Source organism: Colias eurytheme, chromosome 31 (genome assembly GCF_061535395.1).
Source record: "Colias eurytheme isolate Ceu_HAF_F1 chromosome 31, ilColEury1 Martin Lab GWU primary, whole genome shotgun sequence".
NCBI classification, from domain to species: Eukaryota; Metazoa; Arthropoda; class Insecta; order Lepidoptera; family Pieridae; genus Colias; species Colias eurytheme.
Genome location: NC_143010.1, coordinates 4,101,369 through 4,120,524, shown reverse-complemented (window position 1 = coordinate 4,120,524; position 19,156 = coordinate 4,101,369). Strand labels below are relative to the sequence as shown.

Sequence of the window (19,156 nt, the reverse complement as noted above, 5' to 3'; positions counted from 1 at the left end):
TAGTAATAGCGTAACAGACGAACAGATGTTTTTGAAAAAAATGATAAATAAGATTATAAAATCCGATCTATGTAATATTTTTCCGCACATAGTTATGTGATATGTTTTACTGAGTCATAAAATATTTTTTTATCCCATGTATATTTGCAACAAAATATATTTCTGGAAAAAAAATTATGAATCTTTGAAAATTATATTATACATTATTATACATATTTTCAAGAACTCGGTAATCAGACAAAATAGTTGTTCTTTTTGATTTCATACATTTTCTTAAACCGTATTTTATAAAACTGACCTTAATATTATATCAAACGCCTTTCACAAAGTTCAATATTTAAAGACCATAAATATTAAAAAACTTTGTTAAGTTTTCACCCATCATTAAATTGTTCGTGCTATTAGACGCTTTACCACCTGATCGCTTGAAGGTGAGTCCAACTGGCCATGAGAGAAAGGACAGTATCCATGAATACACGCAATGAAGTTATATTGTAGATAAATAATTGTATATATACTTAGTTTTAAAAACTAACAACACGCTCAAACTCTTGAAATTAATAGTAGAGTGGTTAAAAATTAAAATACAGCGCACGGGGAATGGCACGTCGAAATATGGCCAATTAGCCACATTTTACTTGACTTTACATGAGGTGAATCATGTCGTCAGTGCAGTAGTGTGTCATTTTCGCAAATCGAGTGTTGTGTTGGTACTTGCACCTTTTTAATTATAATATTCGTTTCGATACACGCGTTCTAGAATAATTTCGAATTCTGGAATTTTCCCGTTCGCCATTTGAAATTTGAATTTCATAACGGCCCCGTTTAATTTGAATTGTCGAACGAATTCGTCCCGCGATTCGAATTTTAAATCTCACGTTGACAGCTCGCGTGAATGTTTGCGAAATGCTGTTCTAATTCTAAATATTTTCAACCAATTTTCAATTCGACTGTATTTTGTCGATACTTTCGACTGGGTGAACTGATATTGATGATTCTTTTTTTATTTGAAAGCTCGTGCTTCCCATTTTAATTCGGCTAAGTTCTGACAAAGTAAAGGCGCTTTAGTTTTATGTTAAAAATACGTTCTACGTATTACGTCTTCTGTTATCGGAACTAATGCTTCTTATTCAATTTAAAGAAGTATGTCGCCTTTAAAATTTTGTAACTATCTAGTAATTACACAGTATAAACTATAAAGTATAAACCATAGACCATATTATGTTTGACCTAATAGTTCAAATAAGGAAAACTCCACGCACCATAAACAAGTATAGAGCGCGTATATGGTGTTGATACTTGCGCGTGTTGAATCAATCATTATTTCTTTTATCAACTTATATACTATGTCGTGTAACCAAGAGGTCAGATAACATCTGTTCTACTATCTATACTAATATTATAAAGAGGAAAGGTTTGTATGTATGTATGTATGGTTTTCACGCATAAACTACTGGACCGATTTTGATGAAATTTGGCATAGATAATCTTTAGACCCTGAGAAAGAACATAGGCTACCTTTTATTGCGAAATATGTACCACGGGCGAAGCCGGGGCGGACCGCTAGTCTACTAATAATATAAAACTTAAGAGTTTGTTTGTACGCGCTAATCAGGAACTACTGGAGCGATTTCAAAAATTATTTCCACGTTTTTATCTAGCCATTGCTCCGCTCCTATTGTTCTAAGCGAGATGATATAACGTAACGGCACCGGTTTCCGACTAGCCTCCTCTATCCGACCATTTTGATTTTTATTTGATAAAACGTTTAAAATACGCGCGACATGCGTGAAACTGAAGGCTTTCGATCCAATCACTTATCGTACGTCATCTGTCCAAAATTGGGTTTCAAATTTTAACCGACATTTCGTCAATCCAAGAAAAGCTAGGCGAGGGTGTAGTTTGTATTGGATTGAATGCGAAAAAAACATAAAACGGTGAAAATAAACATTTGGATTTTTACGCTAAATACTCTGGTAAGTTTGTGGTTAATTTACTTTAAACGTTTTATTGGTGTTTTAAATTATTAATTTTAAAATATACATGCAAAGATAGCGTGTTTTTATAGGTTTTTTTGGACAAATAATTATGGACGGAATGAGGAGCTTGTCAAAATAACAACATTCCGAAATCCGACCGAATCGGTCGGTAAAAGGAATTTCGCACTTTTTAAAAGAAGGTAATTTTCTATTATGCATGTTGTTTTGTGGAGGTTTCGTATTAAGTTATTTATTCTAAACGCTATGCTTATATACAACACCTGTATGCGACCAATGCTTACTTTAATGGATTATTTGTAATATTCGTTTTAACTGACACTCTTTTTTGATTTTTTTGTTATTCATTTACAAAGACCGGTCTGGTTTAAAAACCCTATATTTTACGTTTATGACACATAATTGCATAACTACGAAATTGTGAGATCTTTATAAGTGTACATATGAAATAGAAATGAACTAAAAATGAATATCAATTTCGGTTTAGAGGCTTTATTACGCAAATGTAGGTTTGGTCGGAATCTAGGTGCGATATAATTCCCTGTTTCCGTCCAACTGGGTTGCTTTTGCTTGCGCTGTGCTTGAGTGAAATTGCATGCGTTTATTTCAGGTCATCATCATGAGTGATAAAAAAGAGGCTGAAGTATTCTCATTAGCTGAAATAATACTTTTGGTGAAATGGGCAAAGTAGTCAATGGGACATTCTAAATTAGTGTGGATGACCAGTGAGGCATTTTATGAGTTTGAGTTTGAGTAAATGTAATTTTAAACTACTACAGTCTAACATAGAGTTAGTTTTTGTTATTATAATAAATGCTCAAATATTATTTAAAACTAGCGGTCCGCCCCGGCTTCGCCCGTGGTACATATTTAAAATTTCTCTCCATAAGAACCATCCTCGTACTTCAAGTAATATAATAAAAAAAGAATTATCGAAATCGGTCCACGCGTGATGCAGTGAAAAGACGAAACGGGTTTTTACGAATTTCCATTGTATTTCTATTATCATAAAGTTGATTTTAGTAGAAAATATTTGGCTGGTCGGAATCTAGCTACTCAGTGGTCGGAAACACGTGCATTTGTACTCAGTCGGTCGGAAAATGGTGCTTTCAGTTAATTTCCAGTCGTGACAGTTAAAATCCAAATTTAGGTAATAAAAAGCCATTATGAAATACAATTATGTGCATATTTTAAAATATAAGTTCGTAATCTTTCATAATATCATTTTTTCTTATGACCTCTAGAGTATTTAATTTATCTTTTAAAGGATTCATTTAGCCGTATCAATCAGTGGTCGGAATTCGGTGCCATTACGTTATAGGCTATTGCCTTCCTCGATAAATCAACTATCTAATATTGTAATAATTTTTCAAATCGGACCCGTGATTCCTGAGATAAGCGCGATCAAGTATAAACAAACTCTTCAACTTTATAATATTAGTAGATAAAATCATATTATGTTAGAAATGGTTAGATCTAAGGTTGCTTCAATGGTGGTCGTCCTTACTATTCTAAAATAGGTAAATAGTTGTCTCTCATAAAAGGTTTTGATAAATGTAATTTATTCTTATTTTATATTTATTACTTGTTGATAATACTAGAATATTATTGAAATAGGTGCAGTAGTTTGGAATATTGTCCTTAACATACATACGTACATGCTCTTTATGTTTTAGATATTCTCATGTTTCTTTAATAAATGCAAAAGTATTTATAAGTAGTAGTTTGTCCTTTACTAGTAGTTTCTTGCCGATTCTTCGTGGTAGAAAAGACCTTAAGAATCGGTTGTAGTTTAAATAAAATTCAAATATACTTAAGTTAACACGAATAAAACAATTTTGCATTGTGATTTAGTGTGAACTGTGAAGTTACAAAGTATCAAGATTTTTTACTTATTATCCTATATTCAATTTCAATGTTGAAAGTTCAATCTCACAGCGAAAAGACACTCAACCTATCAACTATCAAATACATAGGTACTAAAAGTCATTATTGAAAACACAATCCAACATTTCAAAATGCGTTGCAATCGTCCAAACAGGTCATCCGGCCACTGTCAAGGGCGTCTAAGATGTAATAAAAACTATTCTCGTTCGAAAATCTTGAAAACATCGCGCCGCACCACGAAATAGATTTCCAGATTTTCGAACGCACTGACCGGCGCGACCTTGAACCTTGCGAAAAAACAAGATGGCGGTGACGTAAACCGCGGGAGTCGTAACAGCCGAATCTACAATTTTTCGATAAAGTTCAATGACATTTGTAGTTAGGTGATTAATGTTATGTATTATCACTAGATAGTAGTACAAAGACTCTTCCGTCTGTCTGTCTGTATACGAAGGTATTTAAAAGTACACAACGAATTTTGATGCGTATATTTGAAGTGAAACTTCTTGGCGCGTTGAGAGTAAAATTTCAAGGTCGAGAGGGTAACTTGGATTAACACATAGGTTAGGCTTCATCCCACGGGATCGGGAATGATGCGGGTTTTTCTTTCAAAACGCGGCCGAAGCCGCGGGCGGAAAGCTAGTCTATTATAAATTATCGTTAATTATACACGTTTTGTAGTTTTACCTTAGAAAATAAATGTAAAAATAAAGTATATTTCCTAGACTAAGGTTGATTAACACGGATATTTTTTATTGTATTTTTAATCGGGGAAAATGCGAATAAATAAAGATTATTATCTGTTTTTTTTTTCTTTAATTAGGTAGGTATCTGATGCAAAAATGATATTTAAAAACAAAGATGTATCTTAGGCAATTATTACTAATTTTTGCTTACGGCTATATTTTCTTGATAAAATGCCAAATTAGTCATAATATATTTTATATATTAAATTGGTGAAAACTGCATTCAAACCGACCAGTGGAGCGTGTAGAAACAAATATTTAGATGAATAAAACAAATCTTTCATTTTTATTGATATACTAGCGGTCCGCCCCGGCTTCGCCCGTGGTACATGTTTACGTTTTCTCTCCATAAGAACCATCCTCGTACTTCAAATAATATATTAAAAAAAGAATTATCGAAATCGGTTCAGCCATTCTCGAGTTATGCGCTTACCAACACATTTTGCGATTCATTTTTATATTATAGATTATGTACATACTTATACATATATTATGTACACATATAAAATATTATCCTTTTATTTTTACAATCTCGTTCCCGCCATAACGCATCTAATGTCACACCAATGACGCGGCCACAGATAAAAAATGGCGGTTCATTGCATTCTATATTTTTGGCTTGTTTATGGTCGTTAATCGCTTTTTGATTTCGCCTGCAGCTGATGGATGCCTTTGAAGATGACAAAAATACATGTTTATTTTGCTCAATGTCATGTTTCTAAACGTTGATTTAATTTTATTTAAGCTTTTTACAGAGAATGAGTGCAGAATTCGTATTCGTAGTGGAAAAATTGCATTTATTAATGAGACAGGAAAATTTATTAATTTTCACAAAAATCCGTAACTAAAAAGACAATGACAATAGTACTTAATACTTTTTAATAGATATAACTTTCCAATACACGAAACGCCGGGCAGCACAAGCCAGCCAGAGTACAATAATTAACAATAACAAGTAAACAATTCTTAAAATACAATAAAAATATCTCAAAAAAAAAATAAAACTTTTATGTGCCATGCAAATAAACAACCATAAATAACGTACACATTTCTTTACATGTATCACACACATTATCAACGTACCGCAGCTGCAGCCATGACACAAAAAACAATGCATAAACACGATTATATTATTTAACTAGATGTGCCGCGCGATTTCACCCGCGTGACTCCGCTCCTGTTGGTCTTAGCGTGATGATATATAGCCTATAGCCTTCCTCAATAAATGGGCTATCTAACACCGAAAGAATTTTTCAAATCGGACCAGTGGTTCCCGAAATTAGCGCGTTCAAACACACAAACTCTTCAGCTTTATAATATACACACCGGCACAATTAGCGGAACAGAAAAAAAAGTGAGACTATGAGATAATAACGCATATTTTTTACGAAAATGTAATTAGACACTAACTAACAAATTGATTAACATCTTTTAACAACGACTTTGAAAAGACTTCGTTATTTTTTATTGAAAAAACAACATGTTCTTCTAAAATGTCTCTGATGTATCGATCTGCTGTCATGGTCCCTCCTGTGACTATCACTAACTCCGTGCGAGCTCCCAAACATATCCCTCCCCAAACCATAATCAAGCCGCCACCATAAGCCACTGTGTGTTCAAAATTAGACTGTATGTTGCGTTCTCCTTTGCGTCTCCATATTCGCTGTCTCCCATCGATCTGTTTTAAAAGAACTCTGCACTCATCAGAAAGAGAAAACCTGCTGCCATTCGTTCAAATCCCAGACGATGTTCTCGCACATCGGTTTGTGTTCCGCTAATTGTGCCGGTGTGTGTATTAGTATAGATTACGTCTTAAAATGACGGACGAAATGGCGCGAAAGTACAATAGACAACGCTTTCCCTGGCTGCGTGCAATGTATGCTTTCTTTTTTTTATGTTCGCGAAAAATTTTGAAAGTGGAATCGCAAATCTGTACATCTTACGCCATTATTGTAATATTCTTTTTGCTTAGAGACGAACATTTTTAAACTCAACTACAAATAAAAAATCATTCATAATAAAAATTAAAAAATAATGAAGAATTTGAAAAAATAAATTAAATTATGTACTTATTGTATTGATAATCTTACTTCCCACTTCCTGCTAATATTATAAAAGTGAAAGTTTGTGAGGAAAGATGTACAGTGGTGGACGTTTAATTAGAAACAGGTAACACGATGAAGTAGTCATCAAGTTTATTTAACATTTGTGTATTAAAGTATTAGAGATTAAGCACTATTTCATATGTAATAGAACACCCGTTTATCTAGTTTTATAATAAATTGCTTAATTTTAATCAAACGTTAGCTTAAATTAATAAAATCAAACAACTTTAGGTGAAGTCTGATTTCCGCGTATTTTCAGTCTGGACAACAAATTAGAAACAGCATGTTTCGAGTGTTCTAAAGTCAAAACCTATTAAAATGCCGTCAATATTTTTTTCATCTATAAATATTTGCACCGTTTTTTAAACATTCTATCTAAAAGTTTCTGAAAATTAATTTACTTTGCAGCAAAAATGGGTAAAAGTAAGATTCGTGACCCATCAACAAGAAAAATAATTTTAAGTTTACAATTTGACAAAAGCTGGAGTTACAGGAAAATTGCAAATCATTTAGAGTGTTCGATAAAAAGATATTCAATGTTACAGTCTATTTCAATAAGCATGGTAGTTCTGATCAAGTGTCTAGAAAAGCTGGACCATGAAAAATCACTGCTCGCGAGGATAGGCAAATGATTCTTTTGGCAAAAATGGATCCATTTAAAAGCTCAAATTCTATTATAAAATTAGTTTTTTCCGAAGATGAACCACGCCATGTGTCGATGAGATCGGTTTTCGGGTGGTAAGTCGAGGCAAAATTGTTTGTGAGAGATGCCAGGAAAGTACAGCTTCTTATTAGGCAGGGAACGACGATTTGCATTTACTAAGAAATATTGTTTGAGAACAGTCTGCCAGTGAAAAAGTTTTATTTTGGGACGAAACAAATTAATTTAATCAATTCTGATGGCAAAAGATACGCGCGTCGTCCAGTTAACCATACCTTAGATAATAAATTAAAAACAGTTAAGCAAGGCGGAGGAAACATTATAGTATGGGGTTGTTTTTAGATTGTTATAATCTTTATAGACAACAACGGCTTTACAACGTCGTGGCTCAGATTGTAAGAGATTTTCACACGTTTGCAAAAACATATTTCCTAATAGAATTGGAACCTTTAAATGGATCTATCTTTGCGAAAAGAATAATTTACCTATCCTGGCGAGCAGTAGTTTTTCATGGTCAAGCTTTTCTAGGCACTTAATCAGAAGTACCATGCTCTTTGAAATAAACTATAGCATTGAATATCTTTTTATCGAACACTCTAAATGATTTGCAATTTTCCTGTAACTCCAGTTTTTGTCAAAATGTAAACTTAAAATTATTTTTCTTGTTGATGGGTCACGAATCTTACTTTTACCCATTTTTGCTGCAAAGTAAATTAATTTTCAGAAACTTTTAGATAGAATGTTTAAAAAACGGTGCAAATATTTATAGATGAAAAAAATATTGACGGCATTTTAATAGGTTTTGACTTTAGAACACTCGAAACATGCTGTTTCTAATTTGTTGTCCAGACTGAAAATACGCGGAAATCAGACTTCACCTAAAGTTGTTTGATTTTATTAATTTAAGCTAACGTTTGATTAAAATTAAGCAATTTATTATAAAACTAGATAAACGGGTGTTCTATTACATATGAAATAATGCTTAATCTCTAATACTTTAATACACAAATGTTAAATAAACTTGATGACTACTTCATCGTGTTACCTGTTTCTAATTAAACGTCCACCACTGTATGTTTGTTATTCCTTCACGCATAAACGGCTGATCGGATCTCTATGCAATTTGGCAAAGATATAGTTTACCAATACATTTTTATTGGTGACGATTTATTTGATCGAGCTAGTCTATACTAATCTATACTAATATTATAAAGAGGAAAAGTTTGTATGTATGTATGTATGTATGTATGGTTTTCACGCAAAAACTACTGGACCGATTTCAAAAATTCTTTCACCATTAGAAAGCTGCATCTTTACTGAGCAACATAGGCTATATTGCATTTTCAAAAAAATTAGAGATCCTTACCAAAAATGCAATAATGTAACCCAAGGTGTAAAAAAATCCTCAATAAAACTTCTGTCATCGCGTGCGCTGCGGAATCTATTGAAGATAGAACAAAAAAATGTTCTACGGTATTATAGAATGGATCAATATCTATAAGAAAATCCGCGATACCTACCATATGTCCAACTTCAGTAGTTATGTTACTACAACTTTTTTACGTTTTCAAAGTAAATAGAAGTGCCGACAGTAATCAAACCATGTTATCCATACACATATATTAATCCTTATCCCATTAAATGATGTTTTATTATAGACTGTTTCAATACCAGCAAAATACTTTTTAAATGAAAAGAATTGGATATTCCATTCAAAAGATATAACGAATTTTTAAAAGTGTCAATCTACAGAAAATAGTAGGTAGGTATACCTACTGCAGTTCGAGCAGGCCGTAGTGCGGGGGTCACGGTCCACGGAGGAATTCTACCAATATGCGTCTTGACGGAACACAGTGGGGTTTTGGTCGGTAGGAATCCGACATAACCCACGGCCCCTCCCCCGGAGGCCGTGGGTATCTATGAAAGATTTCCCCACTAAAACAAAAAAAAAAAGTCCGTAGTGCGGGACGGGGTAAAGGTAATTTTCATATGATTAAAAATTAAACCTACCTATAGTCCGACCTTTAGTAGAATTTTCACTGTAATGATATCGCTATCTATGCGGGTGAAACCGCAGGGCATTGCTAGTCAATATATAAAAGTTCTTATTTTCAATACAGACAAAGTCGCGGTTATAACCTAGTATCTCATAAATATGAACAAGTACACGTGTGGAAGATAAACAAATGTGACGTCACAATTGCGTTTGAAAAATACATTGTAAAAACAGGTATAAGATGTTATTAATTCTATCCGGTTGGTGTGATTATAAATAGTGTCTTTGAAATCTAAAATAATATTATAAAACTGAAGAGTGTGTTTGTTTGTTTGAACGCGCTAATCTCAGGAACTTACTGATCCGATTTGAAAAATTCTATCACTGTTAGATAGTCCATTTATCGAGGAAGGCTATAGGCTATATATCATCACGCTAAGACCAATAGGAGCGGAGCAATGCGGGTAAAACCGCGGGGTATAGCTAGTCAATTATTTAGGTCTCTCGTGTGTTATATTACTATTCATATTTATAGTGCCAATGTCAACATATAATGAATTAATTATTAATTATTAATTAATTATTAATTCATTTGTAGACCATGAGTTCATCGTATATCGGTCGAGAAACTATAGTCGATAATCCTATTCTGTGATCCTATTCTATTATTTCCTACTAATATTATAAATGCGAAAGTTTGTGAGAATGGATGTATGCGTATGTGTAGGTGTGTATGTCTGTTACTCTTTCACGCAAATACTACTGAACCGATTCCTATGAAATTTAGCACACATGTAGAGGGTAACTCGGATTAACACATAGGATTCAATTATCCTGGAAATCCCACGGGAACGGAAACTATGCGGGTTTTTCTTTAAAAACGCGGGCGAAGCCGCGGGTGGAAAGCTAGTATAACATAGACTACTAGCTTTCTTCCGGCTTCGTCCTTTTTGTCTAAAACCTTATAAATTATAAGTAATGTTATAATTTATAAATTATATACTAAAACCTTTCTCTCTATTAAAAAACAGCATCAAAATCCGTTGCGTAGTTTTAATACACAGATAGACAGACAGATATATACCTAGCGACTTTGTTTTATATTATGAAGTGATATAAACGAAGTATTGGTTTGCATTGCTATCCGTGTTTTATAATAATTGGCGCGATTAAATGCAGCGAGGAAAGGAAAATTACATTTTTATGCATAAGTAATGAATTTTGTTTAAAATTCTTTTAGTAGGAAAATACTGTTTTTGCTTGAGTGGCATTGTTCTTGTAGTAAAAAGTATCCAAACCTTTGTCGTATTTCTGATATGAGTAAATTTTATTTTTATGATCCTAAATAAAATAAAGTATCATCACAGATATTATAAAATAGTATTATAATACTTCAAAAGGTTGAAACTAAAAACAGTTTGACTCTAAGCACCATCTGTTAATTTATCTATGATTGCTGCTATAAATCAACTGAATTTTATTATAAATCTATCAATGTATAATAATAAATAACAATCCATTTTACAGCTCAACGCTCAATTCAACGTAAAGTTATAAAAATAACAACATGCAATTATGGCATATTTTCTCAATACGAAACTCTTTGTTCGTACAGCCAAAAATATTTATGCAACGCTCGAGAGAAAAAAGAAAAAAAATTGGCGCGTAATAACTTTATAATTCTGTTTTCAAATTTTGGCGGACGCGAGCGACTCGCGTCCAATTTGTAAAGAATAAACACACGTTTCTGGTCAATGAACGTGTGACGAACGAGGATCGTGTATACGCCGCAGTAGTTTGCGGGTCGTCGTTGCAGGCGTGCGGCCCGCGCGTTCTAAACAAAAAATTTATCGTCTGTGCAAATTCGCGCGCAAAAGCGTATTCAAATAAAATTATTTTTAATTTCGTGTGCCGTTCGAAATTTAATTTCTGTTGTTGTTTGTGAAAATAAATTTGTTTCGTAAGTTATTTAAAATTTTAATGGGGCGCACTGGCTTTCTTTAAATGTACTGATTAATTATGTATTTAAAAGTCAAGTGTTAATTTAATTCAACGTGCGATAGCTCTGTTAATTATTCGATTTACATTCAAATGTTCTTTTTGTTCTTGATTATTATTGCCATATACTCGTCGCTATAACGCTAAAGTAAGGTAAAATCCGTTTCTTTGTTCAAGATAGCCCTTCAAGGATATTTATTCTATTTTAATAGATACAACGGCCTACAGTGGTCTAATTGGCAAAATCTCAAGTGAGTCAGTGACGATGCATTCTAGCAAAATGTGTTTAAAAGTGAAGCAAAATGTGCTAATATCGTGACAGTGTGTCAACATGTCGCCTGACAAACGGAAGAGAAGAACCGTAAAAGTCAGCAAAAGGACTCGTATCTAGCGAAGGCGTAAGGGTGAATGATCTCAGTATTTTAGTGCTCAAAATAATAAAAAGACTGAATAACCGTTAAGCAACCAGCGACCGTGACGATGATCGCCTTAAAGAAACTCTACGGGGACGAGCTGCTCCGCCTAGCTTTAGTTTTAAGCCTTCTCAAGGCAAATCCGGAAGAGTACCTCGAGATAGAAACGCAGCAGTTGCTAACTGGCCTGAATATATCCAACGGGTCTGATTGGTCTCTCGAGCAGGAGGCCAGAACGCTGATCAGACCAAGATTCGTTCACCCGAAATCACTGGACAACATACTAGTGAACTACGAGCGGCAGCTCTTCGAGGAGCTCAACTCCCTCGGCCGATATAATTATCGGGTGAACAATGACCGGATGTGGCATAATCGGGCGATACACACGTATTTGGTTAATAACGTCGCGACCACAGTCCAACCCGTGCCTCCGAGCGATACGGAACAAAATGACTCGCAGGACGCCGTGGCGGCGGACGACAATGTAGCCCAGGAAGTCAAGATAACAGAGGAGGAATCTACAGATGCTGATCCTCAACCGGACGCAGTTGTTACCCTCTCAGCGGATTTCTTCGAGAACAGAACTGAGTCTGATATATTTGCTGAAATCGGGACACGGTCGTTCGACGTCAACGAGTTTCTGGTCAATAATACGGAAGAGATGCAGATTAAAAAGGAGCAGCAAGACGATATGCTAGATGTCATTGTGAAAAAGGAAAGGGATGAGGATCTATACAGTGACAATGCTATCGATGACTTCGTGCCGTATTTCACGGCGAAAGCAGAGAAGTTGGAACTGGGCGAACCTAATTCTGTATTCCATCAGAATTTAGCCGATCTTCAAGACTATGGAGAGCTGTTCGATGACGTCAAAGAGCTACGGAATGATCTGGAATATCTGGACGTTAAACAGCAGCAAGAGAACTTGGAACAGTATCTATTAGAGAATACACCTTTGGACACAGAAGTATACGAATTAGCGCCTATCTTCGAAGAGGAGCTTGTGCTTGACGTGAAGAGGGAGAGAGCGAGCACAAGTTTCACGGCCAGTTCTAGTGGTGTGAGCGAGATGGATGTATCCGATGTTCCTGATGTGAAGATGGAGCCAGATGAAGGGAATCATACTGGGGATGAGCTGACGCAAGAGGTGAGTCGTAGTTATAAGCTAACTTTGTGCATTGTCTTTGCGTGTTTTTCATGTTATATAATTTTTTTGATTACTGATAGTTTAAAGTTGTTTTCTATACACATTATGATGCTCTTAGGGTTTAATTTTATTATAATAGTAGTATATAAATCGTTCTTATAGTCTGTTTCTACATCTGTGCAAAATAGGCCATATTTCAGCCATATAAAGTATGTTCTGAATTCTGATAGAAGCAGCATGTTCTTTCTTTTCTCAAATTCTATAATATTTGCATTCAGTTTCATCAAAATCAGTTCAGTGATTCGCGATTGATATAGAATATGTGCTTTTTGATAACAGGATTATTTTGAAAATCGCATCAAAATCAGTCCAGTTGATTTTGTGCTATAGTTGACTCATACTCACTCTAATTAATTATATTAGATGTTATTGCCAATGTTTTTGTTGATAACTTAAGTTAATAATTAAGATTTGCCTGCAGCTGTATAGGATAGCAAAAACATATGAACTTTTTAGCTGTTTACAATTTTAAAAGGGGAGGGGGGGGGGGTATGTTATTTAAAAGGAATATTAGATATTTTGTACTAGGTACGCAAGTAATTGAAATTTTCAATTTAAAGTAATAGTTATTTTTTACTAGATGCATACCTCTTGAGGGGGTGAGGAGGGTTGAAATTTGAAATTAATAAACAAATACAATAAAAACAATAGTTACTTAATAATTATTATGATTAGGTACTAAATAATAATTATTCAACGATTGGCGCGTAAATTTTTAAAATATGTACAGACCTGTGACCTTATTGTGTATTTTTACTGGAGACGAAGTTCATTGTAGTATGTACATATATATTAGCTTGTTTGATATAACACAAGTTTTAAATTATAACTGGCTTATATACTTTTATATGATTTTCTACATATGGAAGGGCTGGACCGATTTTGATGATATTAAAAGCGGAAGAGGTTAACCTCTAGCTTGTTAATTACTCTAAATAATTGATTTTAAATTAAGTGTATTGTGTCTCGAATTGCATCGATGATGATGATAAATGATTAATGTAATCTCGAATTATACGTTACGAAAGTAATCTATCTTTACACAAAAATTCATCAAAATCGCTTCAGCCGTTACATAACAACAAGCACACAGTACAAACAAACTTAAATTTATAAAGAAGCTTTGCGCATTTTAGTGTAACAAGTTTAAATGTTTTTCACATTAATGGGGTCATTGACTCTGCTAATTTGGAGAGGCAAGGTCGATAGGTGTGGTGTTAACTTTTTACGATGTTTTAAATATTTATCTTATTTATTAACCGACTGCGAAAGAGAGGGTTTTTCGAGTGTATGTGTGTACTTACATATTTCTTTTCTACGCCATACAACAGCCTGGATATTATGGTACCTACTTACATGGTTTCGTTGATGTTAAAACATAATTGAAGTGAAACTTCTTTATCGGGGTTGGAAAAAAATTTAGTGTAACATTTTATCGTCACGCGTGACATTTTTCCGTTACGCGCCATCTTTTTCTTATCCCTACCACGCGTGATTCGACGTATTTCTGTGAAGTTGTATAAAGTAAATTATTTTTTGAAAAATAAGGTCATAAAGAAGTTTCACTTCTTACGTATGTACACTAGTACACGCACACATTTTTTTATTTATTACTAGCTGTAGCCGTCGGCTTCACTCGCGATATACAGGCTAATGAGAAGCCTTTGTAATTTAAACTAAATATGTAGTATCTCCGTACCTACAAAATTTCATACAGATCCGATCAGCTGTTTTTGCGTGATACATAAACAAACACACCAACAAAAGCTAAATACCTACCAACTAGTTTTTCCCATGGTTTTGTCTGAGCCTATGAGACTACTCTTAGTAAATAAATCCATACTAATATTATAAATGCGAAATTAACTCTGTCTGTCTGTTATACTCAATCACGCCTTAACTACTGAACCAATTTGCATGAAATTCAAAAATCCATGGAAAATGCCTGGAAAATATCCGGAAAATGCGTGAAAATGTCCGGAAAATATCCGAAAAATGCCCGGAAAATGCCTGGAAAATGTCCGGAAAATGTCTGGGAAATGCGTGGAAAATCCCCGGAAAATGTCTGGGAAACATCCGGAAAATCCCCGGGAAATGCTCGGAAAATCCCCGGAAAATGCCTGGGAAATTCCCGGAAAATGCCTGGAAAATCCCGGAAAATAACCGGAAAATGCCAGGGAAATGTCTGGAAAATATCCGGAAAATGTGTGGAAATGTCCGGAAAAATCGTGGAAAATGCCTGGAAAATCCCGGAAAATGCTCGGATATTCCCCGGAAAATATCCGTAAAATGCGTGAAAATGTCCGGAAAAAGCGTGGAAAATGCCACTTCAAATTTGCGATGTAATTAAAGCAGAAAACCAAAAAAGAAAAAGAAAGCTAAAATCTTTCATATTAAATGTAAATGGGATATTCATATTTCATACTTAATGTATGGGAGGGTTAAAAGATAATTTTTTTGATATTTCTTGATTTATTTTTAAAAATTTATTACCGCAATTTTACTCATTAGGTTAAGGCTGCAGTCTAGCAAAATTGCGTTTTCAACAAGTTATTTGACAATTTTTTCCCGGCTAATGAAATGATAAACTGAATTTTTTTTGCTTGTTTATCAATTAGTGTTATATACGCAATGCGCGTGAATTTTTTCACATTAATTATAAAGTTACTTTATGTTACCTTAATCAGGCCTTAAAGATAAGTCTCTTTCCCCCAAAGACATTTCGAGCTAAGTTTGTGCACTCACTACGTTGCAACCGATTACAATTTACACAATCTGATCAGCGCATTATTATCCTTATATAGTCGTTATTAAAAACTGCTGAATACAATTGCCGAAAAACTTATGATTTTCTTAATTAGGACGTTATAAATTCATTAAATTTCCCATTTTTTGCCTTACAAAATCGATTGATAAATACTGCTAAAAGTTATTTTTTCCATTAATTTATTCGAGTTGGTTGAAGACCAATGAGTATTAATCCTTTAAAAATTTTTTTTTTTTGAATTTTGATAATTCTTTAAATATTAAAAAAATATTTAAAATAATAAGTAAAAATCCTAGCGAATTTCTTTAGTCGCGCTCCTTGGGCCGGAGCGTTCTGACGTGTGCTCTACGCTCGATTTTCCTTCATACCGAAGTGAAAGTTGCTCTACTTCATTAAATTTAATATTTTTGTTAATTGATTATTTTTATCTTAGTTTTGTGCAAATATTCGTATTTTTAAACATTTGATTTCGATATGGAAAATAAACGAAAAAAATACGCGTGTAACTACTAGAAAAAAAATTATCTTCGAACATAAAGTTAATGAAACCAAATAGATTGCAAAGGTGATTGGCAACAATTTCTTTATTTTACGGGGTGTCAGTAAAGGGATGTATATTTCTTTAAAACTAAAGTAAGCTCATAAATTTTCTTATAATATAATTTTTTTGAAGTTCCAAAAATGTTTATTTTTCGTTTGAGAAATACGAAATATAATATAAACTTGTATTGAGAACTTGAACTTCCCAAGTTCATCCGGGGAAATCCCCATACGGGGAAAATGATTTGTTTACTCCAAAATTGATCCGAGGTGTTTTAATTTTTTCTTCTAGTCATTTTCAACGTAGCGGCATGTTGTTTGATTATTAATTTTGTAACTTAAATACAGGATATTGGTTTTATATTCTGATCTTACAGACGCGCTGACAAATTTAGTCCACCATTTCTAGTTTAGTCTACCAACTCTAAGTACCAATATTAAAACGAATGGATTATCATCACATCATCAAAACTCAGATGTAATGGAAGATCACAATAACATAGAAAATTCAGTGGGGTTGAGAACTAAACAAACAGAAGTAACAGAGACGCGAAGAATAAAAAAAGAGGACGAAAACGATAATTCGTTGATGCTTTCCCTTTTCGACGTATTGTTAGGGTACATCACCAATCTGCAAAAAACAAAACTGATAATTCCCAATTGCTGATTAAAAATGAAAAACAAATAATCGACAACAGTGGTGAAAATTTGCTGATCACAATGAAACATCCTTCAGTGGTAGCAGATTTACTCATTTAAAATGTATCGGTGAACAGCGTAAAGGAGAGGAGGACAGGAAAACATTATGAATGTGGATGGTGGATTGTATACAGGGTGTAATCGATAAGTATGTGCAGGCGATTATGACGTTATTATTGCAGGTATCAAAAAACTTTAACTTTTACCTAATGAGCAAAATGACAATAATAACTTTTTAAAAGTATAACGAGAAATATCTAAAAAATTTACTTTATACACTCCCATATCAAAAAGGGAAAATGGGACTAGTAGAAGTTAAATGTCTAATTCCGGCAAAAGACATGAATGCGGAAGATGCGGTTAAAAAATATTTAATATTTGAAATACAATGCAAAAAATAACACTTTTGTCATAGATAAGAATCATGACTATTTTTTCAAATTCAGGGACAACTAAACGTTGCAGAAGCAGAAGTCTGCTTATTTGCTGTTTGGACTGGAGTGAATCATTCGTTAAAAATAGAATATATAAAAAAGTATGTAACGTTTAGGCAAAATAAAATGATGGACCATTATCAAGATTTTACATAAATTGCCTACTGTCAGAATTGATTGATTCGAGACTTCAGCATTCGATGCCCATCAAGGACCCATCCTATATCATTCAAGCGATTGAAAAAAAAGAGATTAATCCAGTGCAACCGATAAAGCATCAGAATGCTAGCAAAAGATTTATTAGGTTTATCAATATTAATCTATATATTATACATAATATAATAAATCTGTAGAAGACGCGAAGACTGGCATCCGCGCGGACGGAGTCGCGGGCGGAAGCTAGTCAGTAATAAATATCTTTTGTTTTCATTTGCGTATTTTTCTATTTTATAATTTTTTAACACAAACATTACATTTTTTTTATTAAATACAAAATTTGTTTATCCGTTTTATTAGTTAAACTGAATAACTTTCACTAAGAAACTTAGGTCGAAAAAAATGTATAGAGTTATGCATTTTGTATGGAAAGCTTATTTTTTTTATATTTCGTCCAAATTTCTTTGTAAAAGTTGATCAGTTATATAAACATGAAGTTGAAGATATCAATAGAAAGTATTCGCAAATTTTGTGTACTGATAAAAAAAAATCACCCGGTGTAATTTTCACGAAAATTGTTTCAAATTGTCATTTTTGGTACTTATTACGAATATTAAATTATACGAATGATTTAATTTTTAAAAATTAAGTGGAGCAACTTTCCCTTAGTACATTTGTATTATTTACATATAGGATGACAGGATGCATTTGTTTGCACTACTAGACCAAGCCCTTAAGTACTTTCGATATCAGTTTAAAGTTTTTTGTTATCTGTAATACTTACGGAAAAATCGCCTGTGCACACTTAACGATTACACCCTGTATAGTATACTAGTCACGTGCTATAAAAAACATAGTTTAAACTAAACAAACAGATTCGCACAATTCATTCCATATGTATTGAGAGACAAACATAAAAACTGATTAGATAACAAACGCAAAGATAACGCGCCGGTTGTTCAACTTTCTTAAATTACTTTTTGATAAAAGAATTGCCTTTTTAAAATGTAGGTATTGGCATGTTGCTAACTTCAGTATTGATATGAAAATAATAAAAATTAACGTGTGTGCTCGCGCGTGCTCGGCGCACACGTGTCAGAAGTGAAACTGTATTCGGATTCAAAAATATGTAGTTATAAAAATAATCAAAACCGTGCTTTATAAAAAACTAGCTTTCCGCCCGCGGCTTCCCGCAACCGCATCAAAATCCGTTGCGTAGTTTTAAAGATTTAAGCATACAAAGGGACATAGAGACAGAGAAAGCGACTTTGTTTTATACTATGTAGTGATTACTAACACGCTTTTATTAGCTTCACCTATATGTTTTACAACGGATTTTGATGCGGTTTTTTTTAATAGATAGAGTGATTCAAGAGGAAGGTTTTAGTATGTAATTTATTATTAGGTTTTAGACAAAGCGGGCGAAGCCGCGGGAGGTACCTAAGCTAGTTTTTAATAAGAACCAGTACTTCCTGAGATTAGCGTGTTCAAACAGACAAACTTTCGCAATTATAACATTAGTAGGATAGGTTATCAATAAGTACGAAGGT

At 33.6% G+C, this 19,156-nt stretch overlaps 1 protein-coding gene and 1 long non-coding RNA gene across 8 annotated transcripts in view; both read left to right on the top strand.

Moving 5' to 3' along the window:
• The window catches only part of LOC149895542 (segmentation protein cap'n'collar-like), a 140,351-nt gene that overhangs the window by 34,809 nt on the left and 86,386 nt on the right, over positions 1-19,156 (top strand). The window contains exons 1-2 of one of the 7 annotated variants that reach the window (XM_090118942.1): positions 11,182-11,352; positions 11,568-12,950. The exons of 1 other annotated variant lie outside the window; for it this stretch is intronic. In XM_090118942.1, the coding sequence (XP_089975068.1) occupies positions 11,871-12,950 (1,080 nt within the window). In that variant the 5' untranslated portion in view covers positions 11,182-11,352; positions 11,568-11,870. Of the gene's footprint in view, positions 1-11,181; positions 11,353-11,567; positions 12,951-19,156 lie in introns of those variants that run through there. 5 more of the 7 variants (XM_090118939.1, XM_090118938.1, XM_090118937.1 and 2 more) reach the window with 5 other exon arrangements.
• LOC149895543 (uncharacterized) overlaps positions 1-19,156 on the top strand; it is a 208,525-nt gene that overhangs the window by 186,933 nt on the left and 2,436 nt on the right. The window lies entirely within an intron of this gene.